This window comes from Oryctolagus cuniculus, chromosome 15 (assembly GCF_051225735.1).
Source record: "Oryctolagus cuniculus isolate XC-2025 breed Fujian yellow rabbit chromosome 15, ASM5122573v1, whole genome shotgun sequence".
Classification (NCBI taxonomy): domain Eukaryota; kingdom Metazoa; phylum Chordata; class Mammalia; order Lagomorpha; family Leporidae; genus Oryctolagus; species Oryctolagus cuniculus.
Window position 1 is genome coordinate 82959436 of NC_142881.1, and position 21769 is coordinate 82981204.

At 45.4% G+C, this 21769-nt stretch overlaps 1 protein-coding gene across 1 annotated transcript in view; it reads right to left on the reverse strand.

Annotated features, from left to right (window-relative positions):
• LOC127485579 (uncharacterized) overlaps positions 1 to 21418 on the reverse strand; it is a 46494-nt gene extending 25076 nt beyond the window's left edge. Inside the window, exons 1-2 of the mRNA XM_089314163.1 lie at positions 20607 to 21418; positions 20296 to 20409 (exon numbers count right to left, since the gene is read on the reverse strand). Coding sequence (XP_089170289.1) covers positions 20296 to 20409; positions 20607 to 21418 — 926 coding nt within the window. The remainder of the gene's footprint in view (positions 1 to 20295; positions 20410 to 20606) is intronic.
• Positions 21419 to 21769: the final 351 nt, after the last annotated feature.

Sequence of the window (21769 nt, forward strand, 5' to 3'; positions counted from 1 at the left end):
TAACAAAGAACAGCAAAATAAACTAAGCCAAGCATAAGGGAGCAACTAATAAGTCAAAGAGTGAAACAGATTAAAATTGAAAACAAAACAAAAAACTAGTGAACACAAAAACTGCGTCAGCAAAACTGATATATCTTTATTGCAATGATAAAGAAAAAAAGAAGACAAATTATGGAGGTGCCACACACCACATATACATTAGAAGGATAGTAAGTGGGGCCAGTGCTGTGGTGTAGCAGGTAAAGCTGCCTGCAACACTGGCATCCCATATAGGTGATGGTTTGGGTCCCAGCTGCTCCTCTTCTGATCCAGCTCTCTGCTATGGCCTGGGAAAGCAGTGGAAGATGGCCCAAGTGCTTGCACCTCTGCACCCACGTGGGAGACCCAGAGGAAGCTCCTGGCTCAAGCCTGGTCCAGCCCTGGCCGTTGTGGCCATCTGGTGAGTAAAGCAGCAGATGGAAGATCTCTCTGTAACTCTGACTTGCTAATAAATAAATAAATATTTTTAAGAAAGACAGTGAGCTAAAATTCTGCTGAGCTTTATGTACTTAACACTTTATCTGAAATAATACATTTCCCTGAAAGCTATAAACTATAAGCTTAAACAAGATGAAATGAATTAATGATTCTTATAAATATCAAAGCAATAGAATTTTTAGTTTGGCAAAATCTTCTGAAAGATAGCTCTCTACTCCCTGATGGTTTTAGAGGTGAATTATGCCAAATATTCAAAGAAATGACAACAATTATACACACTGTCTTTCAGAAACTAAAAGAAACACTTTCTAAATCATTTTCTCCCACTCTGTGCACTAACTACACAGGCACAACAGAGAAAGGAATATATTTAAGAAGTGGCAGACAAGAATACTAACATGACTTTTAACTTCAATGCTTCAATGAAGGTGCTTGCATCTCTATGCAGTAGCTGCTTAAAGCAAAGAGGTCAGGCCCACATATATGATTGTAGAATCGTTACCATAAATCAAATCTCCATTACTTTATATGTATGTTACTAAAAGCAAGGATATCATAAGTTATTTCCTGCAATCAATTTTCATGTATGGTTTCCACTCATCAAAACACAACTAAACGAAACCGCTGTCAGGGACACACATATTTACTACTCCCCGAGGTTATCATTTTCTGAAATCTTTGCGTAGCTACATTTGACAACTGAAATGTCATACTTTGAGGACACAGGCATCAGCCTCTCAAATCTAAGTTGTACAAACAAAAGGACAGCCCCAACTGTTTCAGTTTCATTAGGACAAGAAAGGCATCCACATTCACCTTGGAATCATATATTTGGCCAAATGTTCAGTGGAGTCACACTTTTCTTCTTTTATTAAATTTTAAAACCTTAACTGATTCCTTTCTTCCACTTTTTAACCTTTTTTATGGAAGAAATCTTGAAAATTATTAGAATGATAGAATACAGCAGTAAAGTACTTGGCACATTACTGAGTTAGTAACTACAGGATGAAAATGTAAGGAACTCATTCCTTACAGGCATGCACGAAGGGGACAAAGAAGAGGGGAACCATCCTTGCAGCGGTTAGCCAAACAGTTAAGAGGCTAGGAAGAGGCCTATGTAGGTCCAATAAGACAGTGCCTGGGTTTAATTCTGGGTTTCATCCTGGGATTCCAGCTTCCTACAAACATGGTTCCAGTGAGACAGCTGATGCTGACTCCAGTAGTTATCTCACATCTGCCCACTTGGGAGACCTGAACTGTGCTTCAAAGCCTTGGTTCTCAGATTCAGCCTGGTCATGTTCCAGGAGTTGCAGGAATACAGGGATTGATCCATCTATGGGATCTGTTCTTGTTTGAACTGGTACATGCCTGTTTTCTTCTTTCTCTTTTGAACAGTTTTTAAGACAGAAAAACAACCATTCCCTTCTCTGTTTTAACATCAACTAATGCTTATTTTTAAAAAATCACACACACACACACACACACACACACACACATACACACACAGAGAGAGAGAGAGAGAGAGAGAGAGATAAATAAATAAACATAAGAGACCATACCTGCTGGTGGCCGTGGTCCCTCAGGAGCCCATGAGGCTGTCTGCTCACTGATGGGAGGGGCGGTGTATTGCTGGAGATGCCACCATACACGGCTATGGGGGCACTGAGAAGGTGGACATGGCTGGGAGCCCACTGTTGACCTCAGCTCCATGCAGCTAGTAGTCCTTATGCTCCTAGTACATAATACCAAATGCACTGTGGCCTCAAAACCTACAACCACTGCCCATCCAGAGGGGTAGGTGGATGAGCTCCCACCCAGCAAGGGCCTGAAACCATCCTGGTCTGAGGGGCTCTAGAGCTCCAAGGAAGGGTGCAGGCTGGCCAGGTAGACAGCTGAGGAGCAGGTGCTACAGGGAGTCTTGGCAGATGGGTAGGCACAGGCATCCCTGCCTTAGTTGCCACCTAAGCTGGGATGGGGTGGGGGGTACAATGAGGAAGGAAGAACAAGTAGAATCTTCTGGACATTCTTGGGCTGTGAGCCCAGTGGCCACCTGAGGCTCTCCCCAAGGGTTCGAGGTTATGAGGAAAGTGAGTCCAACGTGGTGGGCCAGAAGGAATGGGAGGATATACAGAGAGGACAGAGTGGGAGGCAAGTATGTAGGCCCTCAAGTAGGTTGAAGCTAACATAGAGTAGGAGGGATGGTGGTGCAATGGTGGAAACTGGGTGGATGAGGGTCTCGTAGATGACTAGAAGTGTAAGGCTGCAACGGAGAAAACAGAAGGAGAATGAAGGCATACACAGATTACAACATTTTTAATGACAGATTAGAGTACGTGATGCAGTTGGGAACCAAATCCTGGTTTGAAATCCAAATTCCATACATGACCAAGCACCAGTTTCGATTCAATTTCCTGCTAATGCACACACACGGAGGCAGTAGATGTTGACTCAATCATCTGGTTCCCTTCCTCCAACGTGGGAGGCTTGGACTGAGTTCCCGGCTCCTAGCTTTGGCCTGGCCCAGCCCCAGCAGTTGCAGGCAGTCGAGCAGTGAAGCAGCAGAGGAAAGGAACTCTGTTGGGATTGCTTTACCGAGCAGGTCTGACCAAAGTGATTTTCCCAAAACATCTCCAATGTTTTAGAAATGGGCCTGATATGACCTGGCACTATGGCACGGTCAGTTAAGCCGCAGCCCACAATGCCAGCATCCCATGTGAGCACAGGTTCGAGTCCCAATGCTCCACTTCATTCCATCTCCCTGCTAATCTGCCAGTGAAAGCAGTTGATGAGGCCTAAGTGTTTGGGTCCATGCACCACTTTGGGAGACCCGGATGCAGTTCCAGGCTTCTGCCTTTGGCCTGGCCTAACGCTCTCCATTGTGGCCATTTGGGGAGTGAAATGGCAGATGGAAGATCTCCCTGTCAACTCTGCCTTTCAACTAAACAAATCTTTAATGAGATGGACCTACAAGACCTTGTTCCCCGGGACCAAAAGTTTCATGAGAAGCCAGTTTCAGTATTTCCCGATACCGATCAGCAAGTAAGTGGTATGTATGTTGAGGAAGTACTTAGTTCTATTTAATCACCTCCTTTCTGAGGATTTCATTGACAAAGACTTATACTATATCCTTCTAATAATACAAATAAAGAGAAGTTTTGTGCCAGCAGCACAAAATCAGTACTTACACATCCTTGAGCCTCCAGCATTAGATGTTGCCAAATCAGTACTTACACATCCTTGAGCCTCCAGCATTCACTTACGTGAATTTGACTGCTATTGAATTAATTTCTTCGACTGCTTCTAATTTGGGTGGAGTACAGTCTTACTATGAAGCAGCACAGACTATAATTATGTAAAACATAAAGTTATAAAGACTGTGTAGCAGTTGAATAGTTAATTTACAAGAGTGGAAAGGCAGTGAAATAGAGTAAACGACTGAAAACCAAAGCAGCTTTTACAAAAACATCTAACGTGTGTTGTCAAGTTTGAATCCTCACATGCTATCTATTCCTACAAACACGTTAACTATTCTGTTTTTAAAAACAAAGTATGAAACATCTGATATACCCAGAGTCCATTCTTTATCTCAACTTCCAAACAAATTCTCGGCTTTCCCAAATCTGTGTCACTTCCATGGGCCTTTTACTCACAACTGGGATTGTTGTCACTTCCCAGAGTTCATGACTGACATGAATAAGAAGCCCCATGACACGAAATTTGGGAAGTAAGAAACTGTCCTTTACAACTGTTTCCATAATGAAAGCAAAGTTTGGTTGCCCCACTGAAGGATCTTAAAGAGACCATCACTCTTTTCAGGCTCCTGATTCCATGCACGTCTCCATGAATGGACAACGACAACATAATACTTGGAATGACTCCTGCATCACGAATTGTCTCGAAATTTGAGTTACTAGGTTTTATAAAATACTCATTCTAAATGCTGCGTATCCTCAAGAGTAATTTTCCCATCAGCAACACTGAAATGACTGTGAACGTTACTTTCAAAGCCTACACTAAGATCTTGCAGTCACATTTTTCTACCACTTCTTGTGGTAAGTTCCCACATGTGAATCTCTAGAGACAACTGTATCTGAGTACTCTGGTTGTGTTGTGTTCTATCAAAAGACTGTAATGCTCTTCATTCCACACTGGAAATACTATTCACAAGGCACCCATGGTGACCTGTGTGTACACAATTATCATTTAGATTCCTACCACTCCTCATGAATCTGGCCACAACAATGACTCTGGTCTGCTCATCCTCCTTGATGGTAACTCTCTTTAAAGGCAAAAAAATGTGGGTCAACACGGATACTGGGTGGAACGTATGGGGAGATGGGAGTAAGAACATTCACTGAGGAAGACTGAAAACGACTACAGCATTTAAAAGAACGAGGCAGGAGGAACAGAAATCACATCCTTGGTCTGAAAAACATTCACGACCAGGTGCAGAAAAGTCGATCTTTATCTCCTATAATATTCCCAGCACACCTTAAACATTTTGGAAGTCTACCTTCTTCAGAACTGGAAAACAACAACATCTATCTCCTTTCCATTGTTAAGAATGACTTGCACTTGAATGCTCTTATGAGTTTTTAAAACCTTTCATGGTTCCCTCATAATATGCCAAGAAGAAGGTGGAATACTGATGGTTATGTGAACAGACGATCTACAAGGTAGTACTAGAAAATGAAAACAGTCCTTTGATTTTTATTTCGGTGAGCCTCTTCTGACACTCCATCATTACAGAAGAATGTAGAGATAACAAGAAAAAAGATAAAAACACAGTAACGCTCAACAATCAGAATGCCTTGCTGTCTAAGATCAAGTGAAATGAAGAGAAGGCAGATCTATTAACTACCTGAAATAACCTCAGGACAAACAGAACTGATGCTTCAGCATAAGATTAGGAAATGGTCCCAAAAGCAATCTCCAAATTCTTCACTTTCACATATCCAGAAGCCAATCAACGGACCCTGCCTGGCTTCATAAGAACAACAGGTACAGGTTCTAACTTTGAAAGCCTTTACATGGTTCGGCTTCCAAGAAACCAGCATTGATTCAGAAAACTCATTCAACGTTGCATCAGATGGCTAACAGGATGAATCTGGAGTGGTAGCAGAATTCATTGCAAAGAAGTAGAATTTTCTTCAGGCTCACTGAGGAGTACACTTCTAGCATTAAAGAACAGAGATCTAAATATCAGTAAGGACTGATCTGTAATAAATTTATCTAATAGTAAACTTCAAGAAAGTCAGGGATGGGATGATTTTGCAGCATTTTTGCACCGTAATGCATGCACCCAAGGCCAAAGACAAGAAGGATCATCTCCCTACATTCCTAAAACTTAAGACCAACCAATCACTGGTTCATTCCACTTTTAGAGTTATTTAGTGGTCAAAGTGACAAGAAAAACAATATTCCAAATTAGTTTGATTATGTTAGCTTCCATGTTCCTTTTACAATGAGTCTCAAAATGTTCCACCAAAACATGCCTAATGGCAGAATAATCTAACGATGCAATTTGAATGGGCTTATTCATTATTATGGGTGAGAAACTGAACCTGAAATGGCCAAGATGTGTCAAAGAGAACTGGTGTATGGTGAAGTCAGGGCTTGCCCAAGGCAACCTAACCAGACACACCGTTTCACTCTTAATTACCGTTCAACACTATTTGCTCCATATTTTCCATGGCATTCTGTTCAGAAGGTCACTTTGTCAATAACATCATGAGTTTAACATCCTGTGAGTAGATGAATCCTTTCCTTCCTGGAACATGCATAAATGATCTTAAGGCTTCTAAGGCAGCAAGACAGCTGCCACCTGGGCCTCTCCTAACACTGGCTCTATGGGGATCCAGCTATGGTGTAAGAAATCACTCCTACTGCCCATGTTGTGAGGAAGCAGAAGTGAGCCAAGTGGAGACACCACCTGGAGGAAGAAATGGTTACTTTCTGCCAGCTTTCAACAGCCTCATGATGAAGGAACCATCAGCCCAGCCACCACCAGACTATACACACAAGAACTCCAAGTAAGAACCACCCAGCCATCCCTCAAATACTGGGAAATTAATAAGTACCATTTAAACCACAACGTCTGGGATGACTTGTTACACGAGATTAGAAAATTGGAACAAATTTCTTTCTGCACCTAGGACTGCACTGTTTTTCAATACAGAACCATCTAACTAACTGTATTTAACGCGAGGCTTGGGGCTAATTCTGTGTTTCAATAAAGCTGACAGATGTTTATGAGCACACACTATGTGCTAGGCACTTCTAACACCCTGTTGAACAAAACAAAATGTTCTGCCTTCTCAGAGAGCTTATGTTCCAACAAAGATTAAAACAATTAAAAGTACAAGAGTATTTGCTGAAGTTTGTGGAAAATGACATTTACATGCAATTTTTTTCACATATTGAAATATATTGCATGCTTCTGGTTTCATTCCTGAGCAATTCACCTTTTTGTTAATCAGTTTTGGACTATGACTTGAGCTTAAATTGAGTCTTTTTCTTAACTTGATTCTCTTGGGAGTTGATGTACGGCTGTTGGTGATGACATTTTGATTCAAACTTATATCTTGACTCTCCTGGTTGTTGCCAATCAGGTCATCACTTGGGGCCACTTGCAGGTGCAATTTATTTTTTAAATCCATGCATGTGAACTTCAGAAAGCTCATGGAAAAGCCCCTCATGAAAAACCATTGCCAACAGACAACATGGAATCGTTACTCCGTAACACATGGGCATACCTGTTGTCTGCTAATTCTGCTTTCTTGCAGGATATAAATTATGGCCTGAGAAACAATCTTCTGATCCCTTGGCTCAATCTTCCTTTTGCACCTTGCATTCTTGAGATCTATTTCCATATTGCTTTCCAAACACCAATTTATCAGCATTCGCTGAGACATTACTAGTGCAAATGTTGTGTGAAAAGGAGATTAATGATCAGTAATACAAAGTAGATTCTGTCTGATACTGGATAAATCTGAGTGGATCTGGAGGTGTGGTTCAGAGGGTTAAGCTGCATTTGGGACACCAGCTTCCCATATGGGACTTAAGGTTTTGAATCCTGGCTCTTTGGCTTCTGATTCAGCTCCCTGCTAATGCAACTGGGAGGGCAGAAGACAACCCCAGTGCTTGGACTCCTGCCATCCATGTGGGAGATCTGGATTGGGTTCTTGGCTCCTAGCTTTGGCCTGGCCATTGTGGTCATCCAGCGAGTGAATCAGTGGATAAAAACCTTGCTCTATTATTCATACACACACACACACACACACACACACACACACACATAATTCAAGAAACCATTCCCGGGGCCCACGCTGTTTCAAAACTGGTAAAGCCGCCGCCTGCAGTGTTGGTTTGAGTCCGGGCTGTCCCACTTCCAATCAAGCTCTATGCTATGACCTGGAAAAGCAGTATAAGATGGCTAAAATCCTCGGGGCTCTGCACCCACACGGGAGACCAGAAGAAACCCTGGATCCCAGCTTTGGACCGGCACAGCTCTGGCCACTGCAGCCCTTTGGGGAATGAACCAGCATTCTCAATCTCTCTGCCTCTCTGTAATCCTCCCTTTCAAATGAATAAATCTTTTTTTTTTTAATTTTGTGACAGGCAGAGTGGACAGAGAGAGAGAGAGAGACAGAGAGAAAGGTCTTCCTTTGCCGTTGGTTCACCCTCCAATGGCTGCCGCGGCCGGCGCGCTGCGGCTAGCGCATCGCGCTGATCCGATGGCAGGAGCCAGGTACTTATCCTGGTCTCCCATGGGGTGTAGGGCCCAAGTACTTTGGGCCATCCTCCACTGCACTCCATGGCCACAGCAGAGAGCTGGCCTGGAAGAGGGGCAACCAGGACGGAATCCGGCGCCCCGACCGGGACTAGAACCCGGTGTGCCAGCGCCACAAGGCGGAGGATTAGCCTAGTGAGCCGCGGCGCTGGCCAAAATGAAGAAAATTTTAACAACAACAAGGAAGCCATTCTTCAGGCATGTCCCCACATATAGCTTCAGTCAATGAGTGACAAAAAGTTACAAACACTTATGCAAACACAGAGGCAGGACACATAAAGCTTCGTAAGCAAAAAATGAAACCAAGTACATTAGAAAGTTTATTGTACTTGTAAGAAAAATGCAGATCAAGTAAAAGTCAATATAAAAGCTTTATATTACATATTTATTATATAAAGACTTTGACCAATGGGCAGAGATCTCTGTGCCATCTAAAGATGTGACTATTTTTCAAACCTTTCAGTTTTCACAATTAAATTTCATTTTATCAGAGATAAAAAAGAATATGATAATTGGGAAAAGCCATGAAATTAGATTTAACGAAAGTAGATCTGGGCTTAAATAGGAGACAAATTAAAACCTAAATTACATTTAGGCTTGGGTAACAAAATGACAACTCTGCGTGAGAATCTATGCACTGTGAACAAGATAGCAAAGCTTAAAAATTTACATGCGGGCATGTATAAAACTAGTCCAGATCCAACTAAATGGGACATTTGGAGGGCTAAAATATTAACTAAAGTCATACACACTCTATTTAAAAACCATGTGAAACTTAAATCAATAATCCTAGAGCTTTAAAAAGGGAAATTGCGTGCATGAACACTCGGTAGCCTTTGTCAATTCAGTGTCTCATGATAACAGATTCAGGTACTTGTGTATTCAGCCTTAAACACAAATGCTTTTGATTATCCAAGGGCCAAGAGACAGCAGGAACAGAAACCAACAGAAAACCTCAGGAGAAGGCAGAAGGTCACAGAGAACCCTACTCCTTTCAACTTACCTCACTCTACATTCCTACTTCCCTAGCCATCCCAAACCAGAATGCATCTCTTCACAATCAACAGGTAGATACTTCCATGAACCCGGAAACTGTCTGCAAACCTGCTCCTCACTTGGGCTAGCACTGAGGCACAGCAGATGAACCGCCGCCTATGAGGCCAGCATCCCATAAGGGCACTGGTTCGAGTCCCAGCTGTTCCACTGCTGATCCAGCCTCCAGCTAATGTGCCCAGCAAGGCAGCAGATGTCTCAATAGTCGAGCTCTCCCACCAACACGGAAGACCTCAATGGAATTCCAGGCTCAAGGTTTTTGCTCTGGCGAGCCCTGGCAATGGCAATCATTTAGGGAGCGAACCAGTGGATGGAAGAACCCCAGGCCCCCGTCACTCTGTCACTATCTGTACTGTGCCTTTATGTCTTTTAAATAAATAAAACCAAAAAACCATTTTTCAAAACCCAACCATTAAGTGCAAAAAAGTTTTTTCATCACTTTGCATCCTATCCAAAACACCCCAGAGAAACATATTTTTACTAGTATTAGTCTGCTTTTTGACTATCAGCACCGCCCCCCCCCCACACACACACACCAAACAGACTGCAGAACAGGCCAGAACCTTGCAGAAGCTGCCAAGCGTCAGGTTGTTTCTGACATATTGTCATACAAACATTGAAGTAAAGACTAAACAGAGCAGTGCCTCCTCACACTGGGCACCAAATGCAGGGGAAAGGGTGCAGATCCACAGCAGTCACAATACAAACTCACAGCCAGATCAAACTTAGTCAAAGAAAAGAAACTCCCAGAGTTGGACCAACTGCCAGCGAGCACACAGACTGAACACGTGGCAGATGGCCCAGACCCCAGTAGGAAGGGCCTTTTTAAATCTTAGGTGGGCTAATGGTGGGTGTGGGTGGTAGCAGGTGGAGACGAGCATCTCTATACAGGTTCTTCAAGTTTGGCCTCCTGGCTTCCAAACCTGGGGAGAATGCAGGCGGTGGGGGGTGGAGGGGAGAACAACAGGATGTGAGATGAAACTGGTCTCTTGAAAGAAGGCATGAGTAACCAGGAGTTTTTTAAAATGGCTGAGACATCTGTCCTTGTTCCATCAATCCTGATTTTGAGTATAGATAAGGAAGCGGGGCGCTGGTTTCTTTCTGGCTACTTCCTGCTGATACGGGGTGTAGACGTGGGGCAGGGTATCTATACACTGGATCAGATTGATTGGAGAAGGAGAGAACAAGCAGCCTTGTATTGCTCCTGCGTGACGGCTCGAGCTACAGCAGTCACAGCCTCCTGTAAGGGCTTCTGAAACATGTACATGTTGTACATGGTAGGAATAGCAGCTAACGATTACGAGGATAAAAAGACAAATCAGAAACATTGCCCATGGTGGGAACGATGCCAAAATGAGGACAATGGGGGATATAGGAAAGAAAGAGTCCTGTCCAGTTAATGCGAAGACAGGTTTATGCCTGACCACTCCATGTGTAGGGTGTCTAACAAGCAGATTAGAAACACAAGGTGCAAGCCACAGGACACAGTCATTGTTACAGGATCTAAGAAAGGAGGGAGTTTTCCTACTGAGATGCAAATGGAAACTGACAGACGGGGTTCAGTAATAAGCAGGTGTGTTTTAAGGCATGGCCAAGGAATCTGTGAGGTCCAGACCTGCCTGTCTCTTCACATGTAGCCCTGCATGAGACATAGTAAGGGAGATGTGAACCCCCTTGGGGAAGACACCCCGTTGACTTCCATTACCTTGTTGGCCGGGGAGGAGGGCTGGCCTGAATAGGAAGTTAGTATTGAAGAAGTGGCATCTGCCTTGATTGGTGCTGACCCGAGGCTGTCCTCCTGATGGCGGTGGTTACTTTGGGAGCTGGGCAGAGGGAAACGCTTTTTAGCCTGGGGCCAACAGGGTCTGCGGTTCTGACCCAGGAGTCCTTCAACCCCGAGGGCAGTTCCGTTTTCCAGTGGCCTGGCTCTTGTCACAGCCGACAGGGCTCTTCATGACAGCTACTTGCCCAATGCCCTGACCCCTCATTTTCTAAACAGGTGCCATTCAAGGGTGGACTGGCCTGGCTGGGTCTCCTTGATGGCAGATCATGGTGTAAAGTGGCCATTAACTGGCCTGCCACCTAACTTTACATTGCTATTGCTGCCTCACTCGCTCCTCTTTCTCCTGGTCTCTGTTAAAGTAGAACCCAGAAGCAGCCTTTAGGAATGGCAGCCAAGGGGGCGCTCAATCCCGTCGCTAATCTTTGGTGGCCTGAGCTAGCAATCTACGGTCACAGGCATATTACGACAATATTCTTCCTGTGAGGTAAGATGATGCCAATGAGGAGAGCTATGTTCTTCTATGTAAGATCAAAACCTTGAGACCACCCTATCGAAACTGTCTAATATAAGGTCTGAAGATCAAACTGTACACCCTGATGGGGAGTCCTGCAGAATAGAATCAGTTCCCCATCTTGAAGAGACTAGAGAAATGAGGGAACAAGTCAGATTTCCAGACTGCTTACTGTCAATAACTTAAAATCCCGTGAAAACTTAGCAAACATTTCAGCTGTCAAATAACTTATGAAAACATTTACCGAAAGGTCCAATGCCTTCAACCAATGTTAAGAGTACATATAGTTGGAAATACTTCTCAAATGTCTAACACAAGTGTAACCCAATTGAAACAGAGAGCTGTTAATAAATTTTCCCATGTGGACATACAATACATGCACACATATGACACAGTACAGGAGAGTGACAGAACAGTTTGTTGCTAGCAGAGAGATTTTTGTCTGCCACTAGACAAGGGAGGGGAAAAGATGGAAGGCGACTAGGCATGGAGCATTCTTTGGAACACAGTTGCTCAGGACTCACCCCTGCTCCTCAGTTTTTTGTTTTTTTTTGTTTTGTTTTGTTTTGTTTTGTTTTGATAGCTCTGCGAAACATATTATTAGAGATGGCTGGAAAAGAGGTTCTGTCTTTGTGCAAGAGAGAATTTAGATGTGAGAGGAGCAGTGTGAGATGCAGCTCCATTACATTAAGTTTCAGGATTTTTGGGTTCATAGGAGCAGGGAAGCGACGGGTAGAGAAGACTATTTTAATTAGGACAGAAAGGGGGGGACCGTAAAGAGAGCAGGGGCTTAGCTTGTGGGACAGAGGGTGGCATGTGGGAGTGTGGGTGGTGGTGCTGAAGTCAGGCTTCATTGCATCTGAGCAGCAGGCAGAGTCCTTTCTTAAGCTCTTGTTGGGGGAGGTGCTGAGCACCACATGGACCCTGAGAAGGTGGGCACACGTGAGAAAGGCTCCTAGTTGAAGTTTACAGTGCATTGTCTTTGGATCTTGGCATGTCTCAGGTGCAGAGCTTTCCAGAGCCAATACACATTCTGCTAGCCTTTACACTATCTTTCTACATCCAGGGGGAGGGACTGGCAGAGGAGACTGGAGAGGAGAGATCAGAAAGAGAGGAAAGAGCCAGTTTTGGCTGCCAGTGACAGGAGTGGGGAAGAGCCAGACAGGGGGAAGGGTAAGGAGAGGGTCATGGTCCAGAGGCTGCAGCATCCCTGAGAGAACAGTGGAAGGGAAAGTCGAGGGTTCTAGGGGAGATTCCAAGTGTTTCTCTGGTTTTTGGGCTTGGAATGAGAAAAGCTGACCTCAGGGGGGCTTAATGAAGGGGAATCAGGTGGGTTGGCCAGACAGGAATCACCAGATGGACGCTTGGGAGGACCCTGGGGTGGGCAGGGAGGAGGGTCACACTCCCGGGCCAGGATCTCAGAGAGGATGATATGAGGGAGGGGCGGAGAGCTTACAGAGAGTTTGATCTCCCTCAGGAAGAGCAGGATAAAGAGAATTCCGGGGAGAAGAGGCTGGAAGGGTGCTAACTTTCCTTGTTGCCAGTGGAGAGGGAAAAGGAGGCACCAGAGAAAGAGGGGGAATGGAGTGCGTAAAGGGTTGTGTTCCTGAAAGGCCAGCTTCTCAGGTGTGGGAGAAAGGAGGGGTGGGCAGGCTGACGATTTAAGGGGTGGCTCCAGGCCTTCTTCCTCCATGAGAAATTAGAGTGAGCAACGTTGACCCCAATGGAGGAAAAAGGCTTGGAATAGGGGCTTCTGACCATTTGCCTTTTCTCTGTGTGAAGTTATTAAAATCTTGGAGAATTTTGAGACAAAAAAAAAAACACCAAATTCGTGCTGAGGTGGAATAATCGCTTTGGCTTTGTCTCCCCCTTCAGGCCCAGCTTGTGCAAGTCTGCAGAGGCAGGCCAGAGGGGAGCTGAAATTTGGAACCCATGGATTAAGCAAACTACGGTCTGAGGGAAGAGGTTCTTCTAGCAGGGTTTCCCTGGGAAAAAAATCACCTCAACCGAGCACCTAAGTCCTGAGTCCTCTAACAGGAGGCAGCGACAGAAACCAACTAAACACCCAGGCCCTCCGAGGGGGGATGAACTGGTCACGAGCATCGCCCCAGCATGCCTGAGGTGAGAGTGACCTCTCTTACCAATCTGATGGGCTGAGAACTAGGTCCGATGTGGGCATGTAGCGATGAGATCAGGCAAAGGCTCTGGCTGTGAATTCGCTCCAAATGAGAAGTGCAAGCGGGAGTGAGAAAATGTTCTGGAGAGGCGTCTCTCAGGGCCTTCCAGGTCAGAAGGGAAAAAGGAGATTGTAGGAAAGAGAAGGTTAGGGGTGGGTGGAGGCACTAAAAAGGGGAAGGATTTGTCCAGATGAAAGGTGGGGGGGTCACAGCTCTCACCCAGAGAATACGAGATCGGCAGATTGGGACAAGATGCTGGCCCTTCCCTCTATTTCTCACACGGGGCACCAAATATAAGCAAAAGGGTGCAGATCAGAGAAAAGACAGAATACGAACTCACAGCCAGACAAAGCTTATCCAAAGAAAACAAATCTGCAGAGATGGGTGACCAACAGCTAGCACACAAGCACAAGCGCGCGCGCACACACACACACACACACACAATACACAGCAGAGTGCCCAGACCCCAATAGGCTGGACCTTTTTATATCTTCGGTGCACTAGGGGTGGGGGGTGGGGCAGTAAACAGAGGTAACCTTCTCCATACAAGTTTTTCAAGTTTTGGCCCCCTGGCTTCCAAACATGGGGAATAATGCAGGGGGTGGGGTGGAGAACACCACACTGAGAGACTAAATTGGTCCCTTGAGAGAAGGTAAGGGTCACAGAAACCTAAAGTGGCTGAGGCGCCTGTCCTTGTTCCATCACTACGTACCTATGTCAAATATACACACACTGAATGTCTTGCTAACAGCAGGTAGAACCGTCTCTGCTGTCAAGCGTTAGTTCTACTGCTGGGCATTAGATGGCTGGGCCCCAGGGTGTTAACTCGACTACTTAATGTATATGCAAATCACACTATTTGTGGGTCTAGGGAGATGATGGTGAGGAAAACTAAGGTAGGAATTCAAGCCAGGTATACCACATATGTGGAAGTGATCCAACCTCACCCAGCATATGGGAGTGGAACCAGATCTTGCAAAATAGGCATTCCAATATTCCAAGATTGGGTGTCAGTGTCCCAAATAATGACAAATGACTGCTCCTTGACACTGCACATCCAGTTGAGTAAGAGTATATCTAATAATTTATGGCATTAATGACCAAGCATTTAACTAACTGCTTTAAAAGTATTATATATACAGGATGTCAGTCAAATCTGTAACACTCCCAAGAAAACATATACAAAAACGCAGGAGTGTGCCCAGTGTCGTCCAAGTAGAGGTACTCAAACTTAAACCTAACTAAAAGATTACATCACATATTAGTTAAGGGTAAAGGTAAGTATTACTATTCCCTGAACACTAAAAGTACTCCTGGTCAGTCCTCTCAGACTGACACTGTCAACATCAACCTTCTGCTGAATCCACTATGTAAATACTAAATACAAGTGTATAAAACAAGTTTTATAAAGTGATCTGGAAAGGTTTTATACAACCCTAGTACTTCATGGCATAAAAATTTCCTCCTGGGGAAAAGTAGCAATTGACTCAATGACCGGATTTGATGTAATTTGATTTTTCCTCCATTCCCTGTATTGTCCAAGTCTTCTATAATGAATGTGCACTTACAAAGAATAAAATTAAAACGAGCTGCACCCTATAACTCAAGGTCCTATCAATCCCGACCTTGCTTTGCATAAATAGAGTAGAGCAGAAATGAGGCACATGAAACTTTTTTTTATAGAACCACAAGGGAGTGGCTGATCTAGATAGTATACTCCAGCACTGTACTGGCCCAGCAGGTGGCCACTACCAATCCTGGGTGACATGCTGGACACACTACACGTGACTAGTCCAAGCTGAAATGGGCTGTAAATGCAAAATATACATTGGATTTTAAACACTTTGGTCCAAAAACACTAAAGAAATCTCTTAACAGTTTTCAGCATATCAATTAAATGTTGAAATGATAGTACTTTGGGTATATTAGGCTAAAAAAACACTGAGGTTGATTTCACATCATTGTCAAATGAGGCTACCAGAAATGAACTCACAGTTTACACTAATTCGTATATTCAAACGAAGCCAGCAGCATGGCCGTCACCTGGGATCTTGTTCAAAGGCAGAGTTTTGGGCCCCAGCCCTGGAGTGCTAAGCAGAATATGCATGTTAACAAGACCCTCAGTTGATCAACATACACACTGAATACTGAGATGCACAGTTAAAGAAAACTTGTATTTTCCCTAAGCGTGACAATCTCACTTTTCTTCAATTTACCCAATCATTAAAATGCTACAAGGCTTTTGTGACAATTCTAGACAACAAGAACCTAAGGTGCATAAAAAATGCAAAAGCGTATTTCACTACCTGTTTTGGTGGTTTCTATTCCACAGAAGATAACAAATTGAAAAATAACAATCCAGTTCTACTATGAACGCTTGTTTTTAAAAATGCAAATTTGCGCAAAAACAACTGATGCATCATGGACTTTCAAACCAACCTATTAATGCACCAAGAACATATCATAGCGTCTGTGCAAAACTGCCAGTGTCAATAGAAAAAAAGACTGAAAATCAATTAAAATACCATAGAGTGTCTATGGAGTCACAAGATGTTAGGAAAATCTAAAGGTGTCCACTTAATAATTTCACCAAAATAAGGAACTTAAAGAATACTAAAAAAATACAAGAAACATTTCAATTTAAAATGTAGGACGAATAGAAAAAAACAGCATATGACAAAAGTAGTGTAAACTTAGTGCACAAGAATACTGTGCTGATACAAACAATGAACTCATTTAGAGGAAGACACTGTTCTGGTCTCCAAAGTCCTTTCCTGTATGCCACTGCACCTGTTGATTCTACAGAGATGCACTACTCAAAACTAAAGCAAGCAGTTGCTCACGTCCCCATGCTTCTGACTGATTATAATTTAATAAAATTCTGACTGATTATAACTTAATAAAAGGAAATGTGCCCACAGGAAACTGAAAAAGAATTGATTCTCTCTGCTCCACACTCCCACTTAGTTATCCGCCACCCAAGAAAATTTATACAGAGAATCCATACTTATTCACAAGACTATACCAAAAACATCGTTTTGTGTGATTCACCTGCAAAAATGTGAATTTCTGAAGAGCTACCAGTGGAAGTGGGGTACTTAGGCCCTCAAAGATTTGCTGAATAAATGATAACGAGCCTGTGAGTTCACACAATGAAAGAAAAGCTTTATCTGATTAAATTCAGTGTAGGAAGTGCTGGTTTCCTTTTTTTAAATGAAATAAAAAAATACAGCTAGTTTGAAGAATAGCTTGATGGTAAATCAGATTTTTTAAAATTTTTCAAATGCTGTTTGTATATCCTCTGTGTTTCTCCCCCATTTTTCACTGTCAAGAAGTAAGGTATAGACAAAGGGATCTGTAAGTTACATATAGGCCTTAATACTAAAGGTATACAAATACTAACACACTTTGAAAAAATAACCTCATTTCCAAGAAAATACAGAACAGATCCAACATGGCTGAATAGGGTATAGCAACAATAATATGTTGCACGTTGCGGCCATCTGGGGAGTGAACCCGGGAAAGGAAGACCTTTCTCTCTGTCTCTCCCTCTCACTGTCTGTAACTCTACCTCTCAAATAAGTAAAATCTTGAAAGAAAATTCATGTGGAATCACAAAAGGCCACAAACAGTTGGAGTGATCTGGAACAAGAAAACCCAACCTGGATGAATCATAATGCTCGATTTCAAAGTATTCTACAAAGTTACAGTAATTAACACAGCTTAGTAATGGCATAAAATCCAACGCGTAGCTCAATGGGACAGACGAGAGAGCCCAGAATTTAATCTGCATACAGACAGCCAGCTGACTTCTGACAAAAGTGCTCAGACCACACAGTGGCATTAAGGATAATATTTTCAAAATGGCGCTGGCAAAACTGAATGCATATACGTAGAAGAACCAAAGTAGATCCATATCTCTCTTCACATACAAAAATCAACTGAAGATACATCAAGGACCCAATTTAAGACCTGACATTATGGACATTATGAGGCTGCTAGAAGAAAACGTGGGGAAACACTCAAAGACGATGGTGTGGGAACAACTTCTTGGATGGGAACCCCCGAAGCACAGGCAGCAAAAGCAAAACTAAGGAAACAGGACTATATCAAACTCAGAAACAAAGCACATGACAATTAGAGTGGAGAGACGTACAGCAGAACGGAAAAAATAGTTGCAGGGGATTAATATCCCAAATACACATGCAACTTAAAAAAGTCAACAACAACAAAATCAATCCAGTTCGGAAATGGAAAAGGACTTCAAGAGACAATTCTCAGAAAGAAGAAATACAAATACAAATGGCAAACAACCATATGAAAAAATGCTCAACATCTCCAGGCTTCAGGGAAACTCAAATCAAAACCACAATGAGGTATCTCCTTACCCCTATTAGAATGGCTGAAATCCAAACAACAGAGGAACAAGTGCTGGCATGGATGTGGGGAAAGGGGAACACTTAGACGCTGCTGGGAGGAATCTCAGGGAATCGAACAGAAAGAAATGTTTGTGTGTATCAGTACTGATGCGAATACAGTTTGTAAAACTTTGTTTTATGCCTTTGTGAAACCGATGGTTAAAAATGTTATCCTACCACAGTTTCAATGATCTACAGCTACTTAAAGATTTACCACAGAGGGATGAAACGCTCATTTCTCCGTTCAATTACTGTTTACACTCGGTGTCTATAGTCTCACTAAACTGGTATAATTTTGTTTTTTACTCGCTAAACTTATCTAGTGAAGTATTAAGCCTTTTTACTGTAATGTAATTTGAAAACTGGCTCAAAATCTAAACCAAAGACAGAAAGAAAAAGAAGAAGGAAACACAGTGGAAAGGAGAAAGGGGGAGGGAGGAAGGCAATATCATGGTGTTCTTACAGCTGTGTCTACAAAACACACTGAGTCTGCTAAACACTAATTAAAAGAAAAAAAGAAAAGACATACAAAGAAAACCGACGCACATCCATTTGTTCCCCACATCACCGCTTACCCATTTGCCAAACAAACTGCAAAAACGCAGTACAGAACTAAGAAAATAAGGTACATTCAATAAGTAAGAATTATTGAAATGTATTAACTATAAACAGGATATGGTAAAAAAAAAAAGCTACATCACGAAGCTCCACAGAGTACCAAAGTATTTACATAAAATGTGTGTACACATGAAAAAGGTAAAGAGTATATGCAGAGAAATAAATATATGAAGGAAATGAAATTAAAACACATTGTAAGTTCTTAATTTCCTTTTTTAAACTGTTGCTAAACTGTCATGGTTTTTCGAATTCAGAGGGACAAGGATTTGAAATCTTGGTTACCAAGCCAATTAAGGTCACCTGCATCCCAACCCTGAAGAACCCGGGTTCAGTATCCACCTCCGGCTCCTGACTCTAGCTTCCTGTTAAGGTGGATGGGGAAGGCAATTGTGATGGCTCAAGAAATCGGGGAGCTGTTTCTGGCTCCTGCGTCTACCTTCCTGTAATGTGGACCTGGAGGGCAGTGGATAGGACTCAGGCATTTGGGTACCCGTCACCCTTGCTGGGAACACGGAATGAGTTCTCCAGTCCTCAACTCAGCCAGGCTCAGGCCCAGTAGTTGTGGGAATTGGGAAGTCAACCAGCAGATGAGAATCCTCTTTATGGCTGTTTCTTGCCGTGTGTGTGTGTGTGTGTGTGTGTGCGTGTGTGCGTGTGTGCATGTACATGCATGGGTATGAATATCTGCCTCTGAAATAAATCTTAAGAATACATAGAAACCACCCACTTTGGAAGAATTTTAACTTTAGTTGGTTAAGAGGCAAAGAGATGGAGCTCTCCCATTTACTCCCCCACTCCTTAAATGCCTGCAGCAGCTAGGACTGGGTCAGGCTAAAGTTAAGAGCCAGGAACTCAGTCTCCCATGGGGCTGACAAGTACCCAGACACTTGCCATCACCTGCTATCTCCCCAGGACACACCTCAGCAGGAAAGCTGGAATTGGAAACGATCCAGAGTTCCAATCCAGACGCTGGAACACAGGCCACAGACACCCCAAGCAGAAACTGAACTCCCACATCAAACGTGCGCCCCCAAGCATCTGACAAATGACGCCCACAGGCTGTGAGCCTAAAGCCAGGGCAAGGGGCACTCTCCAAGCTAGAGAAAACCCCCTCGCAACTGCCTGCCTAGCTTCCTTCCCCTTCATTTAGTAGATTACGACTGCTGTGACGTGTCCGGACCCAACCTGTTAATCCGTACTGCCCACCTGATGCCCACGCCACGGCCAACTCAAGCCGCCACCGCGCCCTCTCTCTCTTCTGCTGCCCAACGCAGAGCCACAGCCGCCTGCTTCACTGCCGCCCCAGCGTCACTGAGGCCCCGCCGCCTTCGCCGCGGCTGCCCATCACGTCAGCACCGCCGCCCCTACCTGCTGCTTCCTTCCCGGCCGCCCGACGCCGCTGACCCCGGACTCTGCACCAGAGCCGCCCCGCGGTATCTTTCCGCTCCGCCCCGCCCGCCACCGACCTGCGCCATCCAGAGCACCACGTCCCACGGGACGCCCACACGACAGCAGCCGCTTCCTGGCTTCCTGGTTCACTGCCGCTGCAGCCGTTGCCAGCGAACACTGAGGCTTCCGGCCTAGGAAGTCCCAGGCTTCAGTTAGGCCGAGGCACAGCCGCACTTCCCCGCCCAGGACGTCCGACCCGGAGCCGCCACCGCCGCCTCTATCCCCGCCACGCCTCACCGCCGCCTCTATCCCCGCCACCCCTCACCGCCGCTGCCGCCGCCTCCTTCGCCGCACTTCCCAGGGCTACACTCACACCGTCCCCACCTACCTCTGCTTCCTCGCAGACCTCCGACTTCTCAGACCGCCGCCGCCACTTCCTTCCTCACCGCTGCCGCCGATGAACTTAGCTGCCACGCCCACGACGTCGAACGCGACCCCGACGCTACGCACGCTGGCGCCGACGCTGACGCCGACGCTACGCACGCTGACGCCGACGCCGACGCTGACGCCGACGCCGTACAGGACGCTTTGACGCTGACGCTCACTGACACTGCATCTGTGACAGCGTCTGCGTTGTAACGTCGTGTATGGCGTCGGTGTCGGCGTCGGCGCCAGCGTGCGTAGCGTCGGGGTCGCGTTCGACGTCGTGGGCGTGGCAGCTAAGTTCATCGGCGGCAGCGGTGAGGAAGGAAGTGGCGGCGGCGGTCTGAGAAGTCGGAGGTCTGCGAGGAAGCAGAGGTAGGTGGGGACGGTGTGAGTGTAGCCCTGGGAAGTGCGGCGAAGGAGGCGGCGGTGCGGGGTGGCAGGGATAGAGGCGGCAGTCTTTCCGCGCCGCCCCGCCCGCCACCGACCTGCGCCGTCCAGAGTACCATGTCCCACGGGACGCCCACACGACAGCCACTGCTTCCTTGCCTCCTGGTTCACCGCTGCCAGCGAACACTGAGGCTTCCGGCCTAGGAAGTCCCAGGCTTCAGTTAGGCCGAGGCACAGCCGCACTTCCCAACCCAAGATGCCCGGCACGGAGCAGCCACTGCCGCCTCTATCCCTGCCACCCCGCACCGCCGCCTCCTTCGCCGCACTTCCCAGGGCTACACTCACACCGTCCCCACCTACCTCTGCTTCCTCGCAGACCTCCGACATCTCAGACCGCCGCCGCCACTTCCTTCCTCACCGCTGCCGCCGATGAACTTAGCTGCCCCGCCCACGACGTCGGACGCGACCCCGACGCTACACACGCTGGCGCCGACGCCGACACCGACGCCATACACGACGTTACAACGCAGACGCTGTCACAGATGCAGTGTCAGTGAGCGTCAGCGTCAAAGCGTCCTGTACGGCGTCGGCGTCAGCGTCGGCGTCGGCGTCAGCGTGCGTAGCGTCGGCGTCAGCGTCGGCGCCAGCGTGCGTAGCGTCAGGGTCGCGTTCGACGTCGTGGGCGTGGCAGCTAAGTTCATCGGCGGCAGCGGTCTGAGAAGTCGGAGGTCTGCGAGG